The 14,215-nt window shown below is 47.2% G+C and overlaps 1 protein-coding gene across 4 annotated transcripts in view; it reads right to left on the bottom strand.

The window, feature by feature from the left end:
- RNF220 (ring finger protein 220) overlaps positions 1 to 14,215 on the bottom strand; it is a gene marked incomplete at its 5' end in the record, with an annotated part of 218,969 nt that overhangs the window by 46,816 nt on the left and 157,938 nt on the right. For 2 of the 4 annotated variants that reach the window (XM_080349197.1, XM_080349194.1), the window contains 3 exons: positions 1,269 to 1,401; positions 2,415 to 2,536; positions 10,498 to 10,540. In XM_080349197.1, the coding sequence (XP_080205323.1) occupies positions 1,269 to 1,401; positions 2,415 to 2,536; positions 10,498 to 10,540 (298 nt within the window). Of the gene's footprint in view, positions 1 to 1,268; positions 1,402 to 2,414; positions 2,537 to 10,497; positions 10,541 to 10,690; positions 10,878 to 14,215 lie in introns of those variants that run through there. The other 2 variants (XM_080349196.1, XM_080349195.1) reach the window with 2 other exon arrangements.

The raw sequence follows: 14,215 nt of genomic DNA, 5'->3' as shown, positions 1-14,215 counted from the left end.
TCAGGCTTCCCCACTATGGATTGTAGTAACTACAGCACATAAACAATAGCCTAAGGCCCTGCATGGTCTCATCAGACCTCTACCTGGAATCACGTACAGACTCAATTTGCACGTGGGTACAAGAAGAGTTAAGGTAGGCAAGGCTGCAGACACAGGAGATAACAGCATCAGCTTCACTAGGTGGTCTTTAAAACCCAAAGAAGTTGCTCCTTCACCTCTTTGCTCGTGATCACCTGCTCTGCTACAACCCAGCTGCAATTTAATTTCAGAGGAAGGTAAGAGCGGATCAGGAAGGCCAGGCTGTCAGTGAGCACATGGCTGGCTTTTAAGTCCAACTCCCTTACATAGTAGCCTTTCCCCTTGAGATATTTTAAATTAAAATCCAAGCTGATATAGGAAGAGATCGCATCCCATCCTCTTTATTGAACAGAGGGAGCCAGCATTCCTCCTCTGATTAGGCATGCGCTACGTGGATTGCTTGTGAGAGACTCTCCTTAGTGCCAGAGGTTCATGCCAACGAACAGTTTAGTAAATCCTCCTCTTCGAGGCCAAAGGGCTGAGTGTGAGAAAGGGGCCAGCTTTCTAGCTAAAATTACATTCACCAATAAAGCTCACGAGAGGTCAAATTTTGCCATAATTCACTCTCTCCTCAGTAACCGATTTCCCCGTCACTGAGGAAGGAGCGAAAGAAGGAGGAAAAATAAAATGTGTTTGTCTGGAAGCCCTAAGGGCTTGCAGTGCTGGAGGTGCAGAGCAGGTTCCTGGATTCTCATTTATCAACCTTAAAAGGGATGGAGTGATAAATGCACAACCGGCCCTTTAATATTTTATGCAGGTGCTAAAGCGACTTGGCTGTCACCTTCAATACATCACCAGAGGCTGATATACCAGCTTTCGTCACTCCAGGCTGGTAATTTTTACAATTTCATTTCTATTTCCCTCTCTTCGCATATTTTCATGTATTTCTTACTATGTGTAACGTATAAGCAGCTATTTTCCCCAAATGATCTCCCCATTGTGACTCACTCCCTCTTCAGCCACGTTTCTCGAGCGAGAAATAACGCTACACTTTCGTTCAAGATTTGCACAAATTCTGACTCTCATCATTCAAGAGACAGAATCTGAAATCACTTTACATTCTAGCAAAGGCTGAAAGTCCATCCCAGCCTTCGTGAAAGACAAATCTCTAGGTCCCTCCCTTTAAAGATAGACTATGATCAACTTCCACTGCAGAATGATTTACAAGGGTACCCAAATCACTGGCGCACCTCGAAATCCTCCCTCCAGGAGAGTAGTAGCCCGTATCCTCTTCTGCCCGCACCATTCGTACTCTTCAAAGCGGTTGCCATTCTCGTTCTCGATGTCCACAGAGTCATCCTCAGTCATGCATGAACCTTCTCTCTGCACAGGGTAAAGCAGGGGCAGAGTGTTGAGTTGCATGAAATAGCTCTTTGAGGCTAATAACTCGGGGGAGGATAGAGAGGAAAAGCTGGACCGTTCCCAGGACAGCTAAGTACAGAGAGGACAGCAGCATCTACCCCCACCCCGGTTCCCAGGGATCTAAATCTAGAAGTAAATGGGTGCTGGAAAAACTTGACAACCTTAAGATCAAAACAAGTTGCAAGGCTCATTATTATTATTATTACACATGGAAATCTAAGTTCTGCTTCCTGTAGCAATGCTGGTCTGCACTTCAACGTGCAATTCCCCTATCATGTAAACCAGAGATGCCTTGTATCCCTGTCAGGAATGTTCTCCTAGAGCATACTTTTTTTTAGGGAGCACTGATCAAAAGACACCTCTCTTTACACCATGCACTTCTTGAGGCAACAAGATTTGTTATCATCACCTCTACTGTGGGGTTTTCCTGAGAAACAAACACGGAAAGCCCTATGACACAACTCTCTCCCTCCTCTAGGGCTTGTTCCTCCTTCCTCTTTGCTGTCTTTGGGATGAACAGCAAGAGAATGGTTCTGCTCAAATGCGCTTCCTGGAGTAAGATGCTCATGCAACATTTACAAATACCAGTCTGTTACAAAAGAACCCAACAAAAATAATTCTAATGTCAAAAGCAGAGATCAGAAAGAATTCTTCTTGCTGTGCTACATAGGAAGCATGAAGTCTTACACAAGGCTTCCTAATCTCCAACAGCTCTATGTTTACAGCCTGCAACTTAGACTTCAGTAACAGCAAAAGAGTGCGTGAAGTAAAAAAGTTACTAATGGAACACAGGAGAAAAACCCAGAGGAATCCACCTTCCAAGACAAAGAGAAGTGACTACAGATCATAGGGAGACAGTTAGCGTTGCCTACAAGCTCAGCAGTGTTAGTTTTTGCCCCATGTTAGGTCAACTGCAGACAAAGCTGGGAAGAGGGAGAAGGGAATGGCAGCTGGTGATCCTGCTGCGCCTCTACCTTTGCAAGGCATTGTTCCACATGCCTACTCATCTCCTCCTCGGATCCTGACAGAGGTCGGCTGCAGAGGGGACATACCTGCCCTTCGTCTTGCTTCCTCCGTTTCATTTTTCCAATCCGAGCTGCATGGAGAAACCGGGGAAAGAAAAGAAAAGGAAGACATGTCAAGTTTGTAGACCCACTCTTTTCTCTATTTGCTCAGCTCCAAATAATAAACCCTCGACAAAACTGGTAAGATTTCGCACCGGAAAATCCTGTTACAAGTCCCTGTTCTTACCTCTGTGAGCAGTACAGACACTGTAACTTTCCAGATTAAATGTGTAACCTGTGGCTAAGTACACCCTGATTTCAGAAAGGCAATTACTCACAATTTAATAACTAGGGGAAGGAATATCTGCTGCGCATCCTCAGGCAAGTTATTCAAATGGTTAAATACTTTCTCTTGGAAGCCTGAAATTGTTTTCAAAGTTGAGTGACAAAGCCACTGAATCCAGTTCTGGATTTTGCCTTCTAAGTCCAAGACCTATTCACTAACACATCTATTTCTTCTACAGGAACTTTGAGTGTAGAAGGACGATGTAGCGCCTGAAAAGCCTTGGACAAGGTATGTAACAGTCACTTCCAGGACCACAGTGTCTTCTGTACACACTGAATAATTCCTTCCCAGGACATCATGAACCAGTTAGAGCAGCATCTGAGTAGCAGGTAACATTTGTGGAGAGGAAAGATGTTTGCTGTGAAAAATGCAGCACTTATGCTAGAGAGCTTCAGGCTTGCTCCGTTAGTTTTATTTCACTATTTTAACGTAAGGAAAATGGGGGGCACACAGCGTTCTTGAAGGCACGCTCCAGGGAACAAACATGTTGGGAATCATCATGATTAGAAAAAGCAGCCAACGTATCCTGTTGCTTAATCCAATCTCTGGTTAATTTGAGCCATCGTTTAATGTGATCAAAACATCTGGAACCAAATGATTTGCATTAAAAAGAATTTCTGTCCTTTATTATGATGGCTTTAGGCAGGTATTACTGAATAACTCAATCACTGGCTGCAGGATAGTTGCTGTTTAATTAATAAGGAAGGTCAAAATTCTGAATGAGAGACAAGGAAGAGCCCAAGGAAAGCCTATGTGATAATGAGAGATGACACCACCAAAAAGCTGCGTTAGCCAGAAATCGTTACTGACATTGTGAGCGCTGCAGCACATTCCGAAAGCCTTCGTGCCTGAATCCTGTGGGATCAAGAGCTCCCCGCAGCCAAGGAGCCAGAGGAAGCTGCTGGAATGCCACAAAGAGAAGGACCAGGGTATGGGAAAGTTGCTGTCAATTGTTTCCTACAGTGCACAATTTAGTGCACACATATCACCAAGTGAATTATAAAGTTTCAGCTGAACACACCAACATAGACCTGAAAGACCCTTTCTTGTTGGCTTCTCCAGACTCAGGACTCTCTGGGTTAAGATATACGTTCCCATAATCCAGAATTAGGGGTATGTGTCATTCCCTACACTATATGATACTCCAGGATTAAGAAGGCTTCAAATTATTCTCTGGGCATTGCTTTTCCTCACTGAATGAGACAGATTCGTGGGAAAATTCCCTGCAAAATCAATCTTCACTCCTACATGATGAAAAGGATCCTGCAAATGTGACATTCCTAGAGCAAGAGACAGCAACCTGCGACTAAAATAAGAGTGTTTTCGATACCTGGCCCTACGAACAGCAGAGACTCTCGAGTAAACACACAGCACTTTCATCATTTGTCAGGATTTCATCTGGTGAAGCTCCACAATCTCTCATGTTGGGTACACCACACTGACAGCTCCACAGCACACCTGCCTCTCCGTACTCTTCAGGTACTTCAGTATTGCTGGTGGTCTATTTTAATAGTTTCCTTTCTAATTTGTCTGCTTAAATCTGTTATTTTTACCCACACTTCAGGCTTCTACTCCAGACGGTAAACCACTTGACTTACAGTCAACACAGAAGCAAACATCATGAAGTGTTATTGCTAATGTCACTGCGCCCAGATTAATTATGTTCCACTTGTAAATAAAACAGTGACCCCCCAAAATGTCCTCTATGTTTCCTCTCCCCTTCCTGAACCCCAAATGTTATCTCTCCTGCCTCTTCAACATCATCCAGCCCTGTTACCAGAAGCGGTCAGGAGTTAAGCCATGCTCTTTCTGGTTTGTACTTCAGTGCATGAGATTCTTCTGAAGTTCAGGTTTAGTGAACATCTATATCCCTCAGTATGGCTCTTTCGCATAAGTTCAGGATGCTCTTTCCGTGCCTCAGTAGCTCTGCAGAGCCAGCACAAAGTACGGGGGAAGGCTGGAATCAGACATGACTTGAGCATTCTCCAGCAAACACTTATCTGACCAGAGAAACACACAGGAACAAGGCTTTCTCTATCCTGATTGCAGACACATCTTTCTCTCCCCTCATCTTGTTTTTAAACAGGGAAATGTAGAGAAGGAGCAGTTTAACTATTCTGGCAGGACTCCCTGTGGCAAATCAATTCAGCTAAGTCAGCCTGCTTGGCAAGTTTATTAGTATTTTTAACTTTTTTACTGCTATCCCCCAGTCCACGCACTGTAATACGTATAAAAATAAGACAGCTTGTTTTAGGTCTTGCACTGATAAATTCTTGGACTCTTTTGCCAGAACAAGCACCCGCTCTGCTGTTGAAACGTTATTGCAGAGCTGGGAACAGAACTTTGCTCTGCTCCAGCTCCACACAAGGCTCAGCAAACAGGCCCCATCTCGGCTCACTCAGCTCCGCCGAGACGCAGCCCTTGAACTTCCAGTGCCACAAGTGAAAAAGCCACTGGAGGAAAGAGGTGTTGAAAACAAATCCCCCTGCCGTTTTCATTCCGTGGTCATTAGCAGTGGCAGTGTTGTGCCCACGGAGGCCTAAGGTGCTCCTGGTGACAGCAGGAACAGAAAGGGAACGTTGCAGCCTGGAAAGCCCATCCCGAGCAGCGCTGTCCCCACACGACAGGACACGCAGCCCGGCCATCACTTCCAATCAGCGCGGAAGGGACGGAGCGGCCCCAAAGGCAGGGGGTGATTGCGGAGCTGTCCCGAAGGGGAGCAGCTCAAAAGAACAGGCGAGTGAGACCACAGGATTGTTAATTAGTGTTGATAGATGCGATCATTTCTAATTAGCTCACTAATCCCTCTCTTCCCTTTGCTCCTGTCGCAGGAAAACGCAGCCATTCCCTCTTGTAATTCAGGAAAATAAAACCGCAGTCAGCAGAGGACTGGATGCAAGAAGAGGATGGAGCTTGGGGAAGGAGGTTTCTGCACAAGACTGACCCATTCTTATATATGATTGAACAAAGACTCTGTAGTTATTATTCCAGCCTTCAGCCAGGAGGTGAGGAGGTTACTAATTTTTATTAGCATTAATAATTATTATTAGGCCATCAGAGGGCTTCCAGCACCCTTGAGGCCTCACTTTTAACAGATGTACATTACCCTACATACTGTTCCTGCTACATATGCATGTTTTCCCTCGGGCTACACGAAACCATCGGGCACCCTGGGAGTTTCAGTGGCCACAGCACACAAATGAGAAAGCAGCACGTGGACATGAGCAAGAACTGGGACCCTCCACAAGGGCCATGGTCTCAGTTATGGTCTCTGACTTAACTTAGGAGCCGTGCTGGCTAAGAGAGCTGCTCTTTGCTTTCCCAATATCGGGTCTTTTGGGACTATGCAAGGTGAGAAGCTGCTTGCACTAGAGGAGAAGCCAAGCTGCACTTGACAAAGCCTCTGCTGCTGAGGGTGCACTGGCCCCTGCCTCTCCACGGGCACAGAGAGAAGGAGCCAGCCCACCCCTGTCCACAGACACTGCTGCCTTACAGGCAGAAGGGATTGACGATTTTTCTCACAAAGGGCCCTTCCCATCAAGGCTAAGCCATATTAATGCCTAAAGATCATATTATTCTCTAGCCCAGCAAAACTTCCTGAGAGAAAAGCTAATGGGTTTTAGTTTTCACTGGTACTCCCCTCCCCAAGCAAAAATTCACCTTCAGGACAGGGCGCTAATTACCTCAGAAGTGCTCTTACATAGCATCTAGCACTGGACACTACACAAGCCTCTACCACAGCATCAAAGGAGATGATTAAGTTACTAGCAATATCTCTTATGATTCCCTCCACCAGTTTGAGTGGTCCCCAGAGTCCCATGCAGACATCATTAGCAGCTCCTGCAATGGCAGGCCAATCAAATTAAGTGGAAGCGTTTTTGTCTTCTTTCCAGTGAAATTCATCCAGCTTTATTCCTCCCCCACCCATCAGCTACAAAAGCACACAACATACTGGTGGTGGTTCAACAACAAACTGCACAGGCACCACCTCTGCCCAGAGAGGAGGTTTATAGTCACCAGCGATACAGGAATCAGCTTCTCAGGCAGGTGCACAGGAGCTTTGTAAGGACCTGCTTTACAGCTCTACGGAGAATGCCAACTTTTATTCAAATTTAGAGGTATTTGCAAAGATATTCATGCACAAGAGTCAACACCTGCTCTCTGCCAACCTACTAGAGGAGTCTTGAGGAGTGGTTATGCTTTGTCAGACCTACCACAAAAAGCTTCTTATCCAAGAGCATCTGATCCAAGGGAACAAAGAATGGCAGAGCACAAACAGCCATCTTAAGAACAAGATAAAGCAAGAAAACAGATGGTCAAGAATGAATCTGTTTCAGACCTTACGTACAATTTGCTGCTCATCTGCCTGAGGGAGAACATTAAGGGCCAAATTCACAGAAGGGTCTCAGTGGGGCTTTCACATTTGCGTGGCCAAACTTCCACACTGATGATTTCCAACAACCTTCAATCTGACGCTGCTCTCCAAGGCTGGCACATAGTTAACCTGCTAAATCCATGTTCTGATACACTAACCTGTAACTTTGTGCCTCTAATTCTGAATGACTACCTAACCTGCTCTGCGCTGCTAAACTCCATAAGCATCAATTTAGAGGGTGGCTTAAAGTTTCCAGTTTGGCAACACTCAAGATAAAGCAAATGGAAGAAATGCCTTATTTATCACATGGATTCAATAGGAATCGGCACCTCATACTCCGGGGTTCACAAGGACACAACCTCCACAAAGTGGATTTAGCACAGGTGAGAGGTGTGGGATTAACTCGCTGAGGCTAACAGGGAAGTTCTGATACAAACACCCAACCGAGAGTCTAATAGGCAGAACATTAATCTCCTGCTCCAGAGCTTGCAAACGCATTCACCTTACTTACAGCTCAATTTAAGTCAAAGGTTTGACTTAAGGAATTAAAATTCTGGACTGTCAGGTATCCGTGAACTGTGTAACTATCAGGACCTAATCATGCTGCAGCCAGGCCAACAGCAGCTCTCAGAATACATCTCCCTCTCTATGTTCTCTTTCCTTGGCTCTTGTTGCACCTTCCCAAGTGACCACAACAGGGTGGAACACATCAAGGAGATCTGACAGGACTCGGGCACAAAAAATCTGGGCAGCTGAGATCTGAGTCAGGGGCTGTGAGGGAAAAGCACAAACATCATGGGCCTCTTTTTATGGGAGGAGTTTTCAGATGTGATTCTGGAACTTGGCTGGTAAGAAGCTTGATGGAGATACCAAGATAAACTGGTTACAATGATATGGAGAAGTACACTTAAAATATAATAAAAACAAATGAAATAGATTTTTCTTTGACAGACAGACTGCATTTTCTACATCTTAATTTTGTTCAGTGTGTGAATAAGAGTATGAAGCAAAAAGCCAGATGAATTTGGACAAGTCCTACATATTGTAATTTCTGTCAATTTAAACTAAAGGCAATAAGGAAACCATTCTCACAGAGCAAGGTATAAAGTTGTGTGATTGATTAGAAGCTCATTAAAACAAAAGATATAGACAAATAAGCATTTTTTCCCCAAAGCACGCAAGTGTTCTCCATCTGGAACAATACTGCTTAAATAACCGTTTAATAATAATGTGGCAAAGCTTACAAATACCACAAAGTTATTTTACTGCAAACAAATGTGGAGAAGGAAATAAGAAAGCAGGCTGAGTTCAGTGGTCACAAATATAAAGTCACATGCATAGAAAGGAGTAATATATAACCTACCCAACCATCCGTCTGGACACTAATCTAACAGCGTAGGACTGAACAGGCATCACTACAGGTTTGTTCTGGGAACAGCAGGAATCAGAGTCATAACAGCTAAGGTCAGGAGGAACCAGTTCTGATCTGTTTTGACCTTGTGAGGCAAAGCCAAAGCATTTCAGCTGGTGTTTCTGCATCCAGCTCCCCAACGTCTGGACCTACTATTGTTAGGGTGTACAGCAGAATGGACAGGAAATACCAGCTTTATAAGGGCATTACATAAATTAACCAAAAATCCTCATTTGGAATATGGCTGTTAGTTCTGCTCTACTGTACCCCAAAAGGTATATACAAAATGAGTAGAAGGTTCAGCAAAAACAATGCAAACGCTGTACAAAACTAGCAGCCGTCCTTTAGATAATGAGCCTAGGTTCACAAAAACATCCAAAAACAGGGGTCAAGAGGAGTTCCTAGATCACAGCCTACACAGACTGTGCTGCAGCCCCACGTCGGGCTCAAGTCAAACGCATAACGCACTAGTGAGCCAGTTCAGCAGAGCACGCTGCCATCCAGAACTTCCATTCATACCGAAGGAGCCCAAGAACCCCACAAGACTGGCTCAAACCTCTTAAAAATTGTTTATTTAAAATAACTGCACGTTGTTGGCCTGAAAAAAGAGAGAAGGTGGGAGCTTAGCCCCAGCTATTAAAAAATGATAAAGAAACAGTTTGACATCACTGACTCCAGAGACCTCTGTCACACACACACACACACAAAGTCACTGCAGAGCAACATCTCAGAGCATTTCAGCCACCTGAAGCTTGTGTGTCAGGAAAAGGGCTCATCTGCCAGCGCTGGCAGCTCCCTGCACTCGTACTAGAGCACAGATGTGAGCGCAAGCACACCTGCCAGCAGTTACCTGGAACTGATGCGAAGCAACTCATCTCTTTGTTGTGTGAATTAACAGACTTCCAAGAGGTCACCACAGGTTTTTGGGCCTTGGGGGTGATATTTAAAAATCTCCAAGCTAGCTCTGAATTCAGTTATGTACAACTTAAAGTTACTGGGTCAGAAACTTAGTAATGCTTCCATTTGCTTAAGGCTATGCTAAACATGTAGCACTTCAATTAAACTATTTTGCTATCAGTACACGCTAAAGCCTTCGCTATTTTGTTATAGTATCTTTATCTTCTTCTAAACAAATTGCATCAGCACAATGTCACTGGTGTTATCTTCAACTATCGCAGCAGGAAACTCAAAATTAACAAGTCTGATAGCCTGAACAACTAAATTTTGACTAAATGGCACATACTAGACGAGCTCTAAGCAATACAAAACCAGATACCAGAATACTGTTACTACTTAAATAGCAAGTTCTGACTTTTCTGAAGTTTGGGAAAAGAGTTTCAACTTCTTCAGTGAAAGCTAAAAAAAAAAAGCGTACTTTCAGGTTTTTTTTTCTGATTTACAAAGAGAGATGGGACTTTCTGAAATAAAGCGGCCTCTGATTTATTTGCTTTTTAAATACCTTGGTATTTCATTTCACTAGAAACACTTGTTTAGGTGTTGTTAGAAATACAAGAATAAAAGCGACACAGCAGCGTCTGTGGGACTGAGAGGAAAACAAACCAAACCAAACCCAAACAACACGTGACGTCAGATGTGCGATCGCTCAGACCGCTGGTTTAAAAGTTACTGCAAGATCGTGCCATGTGAGACTCTGGAAGCGCAGCAGCCCGGGCCCAGGTTGAAAACACGGGATTCGGGGCCTGCTGGGGGGAGCCCAGGGGTGACAACCCCCCCCCGGGCAGCGGGGGGGAGCGCGGGGGGTTCACCCCGCACTACGGACGAGGCCCCGGCGGGGTTGGCCGCGGGTCCCGGCCTGTGGGCGTGGGGGGGGCGGTTCGCAGAACTCGGCCCAACTCCGGGAAGTTTCCCGGGCGCAGGAAGCGAGGCCCGGCGGGGCGGGGCTGCCCGGGGCCGCACTCACCGTTCAGCCGTGTCTGCCGGTTCGCTCGCACCCGCAGGAAGGTCTGCAGAGGGGAGACAAGAGCAGAGAAGGGTCAGGGCCTGCAGGTGCGCGATGGAAACAACTCGCCCTCTTCCCCAGTAAACAAGGCCCCGCTCGGCCCGCCCCGCGCATCACCGGGACAACGCACCGGCCGCCCCCCCCCAGCACCCACCTCTTCCCGGCCCCCGCCGCCGGGCCCCCTCCTGCCGCTCTGCATAGCCGCGGGCGCGGGGGGCAGCGGGGCGGCGGGTCCCGGGGCGGCCCCCCCCGCGCGGCCCGGGATGCGGGCGGATACGGCGCGGCCCGGCAGGCGCCGCCGATCAGCCCCCAGCGGCCGCCGCCATGTTGGCCCCGGTCATGTGACCCGCCGCCGAGCGGGGTGAAAGTTCACCAGGAAACCGGCGGGGAAAGGCGCGCGAGGAGGAAGTTCCCATGGCAACCGACAGGCGGCAGCAGGGCCCAGCGAGTCCCGGCCAATCAGAGCCCAGGAGCGGCGGGAGCCCTGAGCCACCTGGCCAATCAGAGAGCAGGGGGAACAGAAGCGCCAATGAGAAAACAGAAACCCGACGGCCCAGGACCAATCAGAGCCCAGGGAAAACTGGACACCAAGGGCAGGTGGCCAATCATTACCCAGAAGCCACCAGAATCCAAGTTACCCTGCCCAATAGGGATTTGGCATCCTTTAGGCCTGACAGCACTAGCCAATCAGCGCCCTGGGCCCAACTGTAACTCAGAGATGCTGGCCAATCACAAATCGGGGGCACCCGCTCCCCAACTTTCCTTGCCCAATCAGCATTATTCAATATATCCATCAATGATTTGCACAGGGAACAGAGTGACTGTCAGCAAGTTTGCTGGTGACACTGAGCTGGGAGCAGTGGTGACACTGGCAGCTGTGCTGCCATCAGAGACCTGGACAGGATGGAGAGCTGGGCGGGGAGAATTGAATGAAATAGAACAAGGGCAAGTGTAGAGTCTTGAATCTGGGCAGGAACAACCCCAGGTTCAGTGTAAGTTGGGGAATGAGCTGTTGGAGAGCAGTGTAGGGGAAAGGGACCTGGGGGTCCTGGGGACAGCAGGGTGACCATGAGCCAGCACTGGGCCCTTGTGGCCAGGAAGCCAATGGCACCTGGGGTGGGTTAGAAGGGGGTGGTCAGTAGGTCAGAGAGGTTCTCCTGCCCCTCTGCTCTGCCCTGGGGAGACCACACCTGGAATCTTGTGTCCAGCTTTGGCCCCTCAGTTCCAGCAGGACAGGGAACTGCTGGAGAGAGTCCAGCGCAGCCACCAAGATGCTGAAGGGAGTGGAGCATCTCCCGTGTGAGGAAAGGCTGAGGGAGCTGGGGCTCTGGAGCTGGACAAGAGGAGACTGAGGGGTGACCTCATTCATGTTTACAGATATATAAAGGGTGAGTGTCAGGAGGATGGAGCCAGGCTCTTCTCAGTGACAACCAATGATAGGACAAGGGGTAATGGGCTCAAACTGGAACACGGGAGGTTCCACTCAAATTTGAGAAGAAACTTGTTCCCGGTGAGGGTGGCAGAGCCTGGCCCAGGCTGCCCAGGGGGTTGTGGAATCTCCTTCTCTGCAGACATTCCAACCCGCCTGGACACCTTCCTGTGTAACCTCATCTGGGTGTTCCTGCTCCATGGGGGGATTGCACTGGATGAGCTTTCCAGGTCCCTTCCAACCCCTGACGTTCTGGGGGCCTCTAGCGCCCTAGGACACTTGGCAAATCAGGATCCCAAAGGCACGTGTCCAACGGGGGCCCAGAGGCCCCAGCCCCACTGTGGAGCCCCCCAAGCTGCCTCTAGCCCCCTGTCCAGCCCCTTCCTCCTCTTCTCCTTCCTGTGCTCCAAAAAACCCGAGTGCTCAGGCTGAAATGCAGCTGTATTTTCATACATGTGCTGACTTACACAATCAAAGCTGCTGATTGTTGGTTTTACCCTTTTAATTAATTAAGCTGCCCTCCAGGAGGCCTGTTCAGCGCCAAGCTCAGGGCAGGGAGCTGAGCCTTGCCAGGACGAGGATTTTAGGCTCTCACCTACACTGACTCCACATGTTATTTGGTCGCAAATGTTCTGTGGGCTCAGTTGAGCCACGCAAGGTGGTCTCCCTCTAAGCCTGAGATGTTATCTTTGCAGTACAGTGAATGACTTATAATTTGCTGTTGATTTTTCCTTTGGGCATTCAGGGTTGTATCTAAATCTAACTAAAAGGGTTTTATTTTTACTCAGAGCGCAGGAAAAGCGGCAGCTGACAGAACACACCGTATCTAAGAGGAGCACCCACCGCTGACCAGATCACAAGTTCCTGCACTACACCAGCTGCCACTGACATGAGATAAATGCTTTCTGACCACCTGCAAAACGAGGGGATATTTTTCAAGTCTTAGATCCTTCTGCATGACAAGAGGGACACAGAAGATTGAGTAATAACATTGTTTAGAAGCAGAGTGCTTAGTTTATATTTAACTAATAATTAATAGGTGTATTGCAAGAAATTAAACAATTACAGCTAACGCCATGAATTATTTCTTAGTATAGATGCATGTGGGAAACTGCAGCGGGTCTGCGGAATCCTTGACAGAAAATATGGGAGTAGAGATCAGCCTTGAGATATTAAGATTTGCCCTTGAGAAGGATGGGAGTAAAGGAGTATCCGGAGAGAGGAGAGATGGACCCGTGAGAGAGAAGGGGATAGAAGAATAACATGGATGATAGAAAAATTAGCCAATGAGATGTTAGTGCTGTAACTTGTAACTGATAGTGAAAAGACACATGAACTGGTAGAACTGTATAAAAATGCACTTGTAGCAATAAATGGCACCTATTACTTTTATCTTTAAAGAATTTGGTCCATGTCGTTTGTCCGTCTCAACCGCGACAGATGTATGTCAAAATTTTCAAAAATTGTAATGCATATGTAATAATTATGTGAATATAAGCAACGCAAGAGCATCCAGTCTTTGGAGCACTTATGGAGGATGATCCCCAGTGTTCCCCAGTGCTGATAAAATAAAGAATGGTGCTTAACACCACCGCCTCAGTCTGATCAGTGTCCACGTAGGAAGCTCCATCAACCGGGCTTGGCAGAGGGGAGGCAAAGGGATCCCCCTCCCCACGTTCCGGAGCTACCCTGTCGCCTCTGCTGCGGGTCCCTCTCAGCATGGGGAGCAATGCAAACAGCCCCAGCGCTCTGCCAGGCTGCAGCCCTCCGATTTGTAAATCTCCTTCTTCCCTAAAGATCCCCATGGTAAATAAGCGTGAGGACTAAGAAAACCAAGCCACAGAATTCTGCCAATAACTCACGTTCTAGCATGTTACCAACACAGTGTATACTCACGATTAGATCACAAATAACACAAGGGACATGAATAATTCCAGCACGCCTCTGCATATGGAAAGCTAAATTTTGCAGCCCTTAAAGTCACCTCCATGAGAGTTTCTGCTCTGCTTCCTGAGCATTTCACTTGGTGAGCCAGGAAGACTGAATTTTCCCTCATATTGTGGCTTTATTAAGGATACACTGAGGCTTTACACAACGCTGGCACCCACTCTGAGGTCTCTTTACGCTGCTAGAGCAGCATAACGCAGCCAGCACAAGCGTAAATGAAAATCAGGCCCCAAAGGTCTTTTCTCCCTGCAGTGCAGACTTACAACTCCCATTACACATTTGCATTAAGGGCTGCAACCCTCC

Source organism: Nesoenas mayeri (assembly GCF_963082525.1).
Source record: "Nesoenas mayeri genome assembly, chromosome: 8".
NCBI classification, from domain to species: Eukaryota; Metazoa; Chordata; class Aves; order Columbiformes; family Columbidae; genus Nesoenas; species Nesoenas mayeri.
The sequence above is the reverse complement of the archived record's forward strand: the minus strand, read 5'-3'. Positions and strand labels throughout refer to the sequence as shown.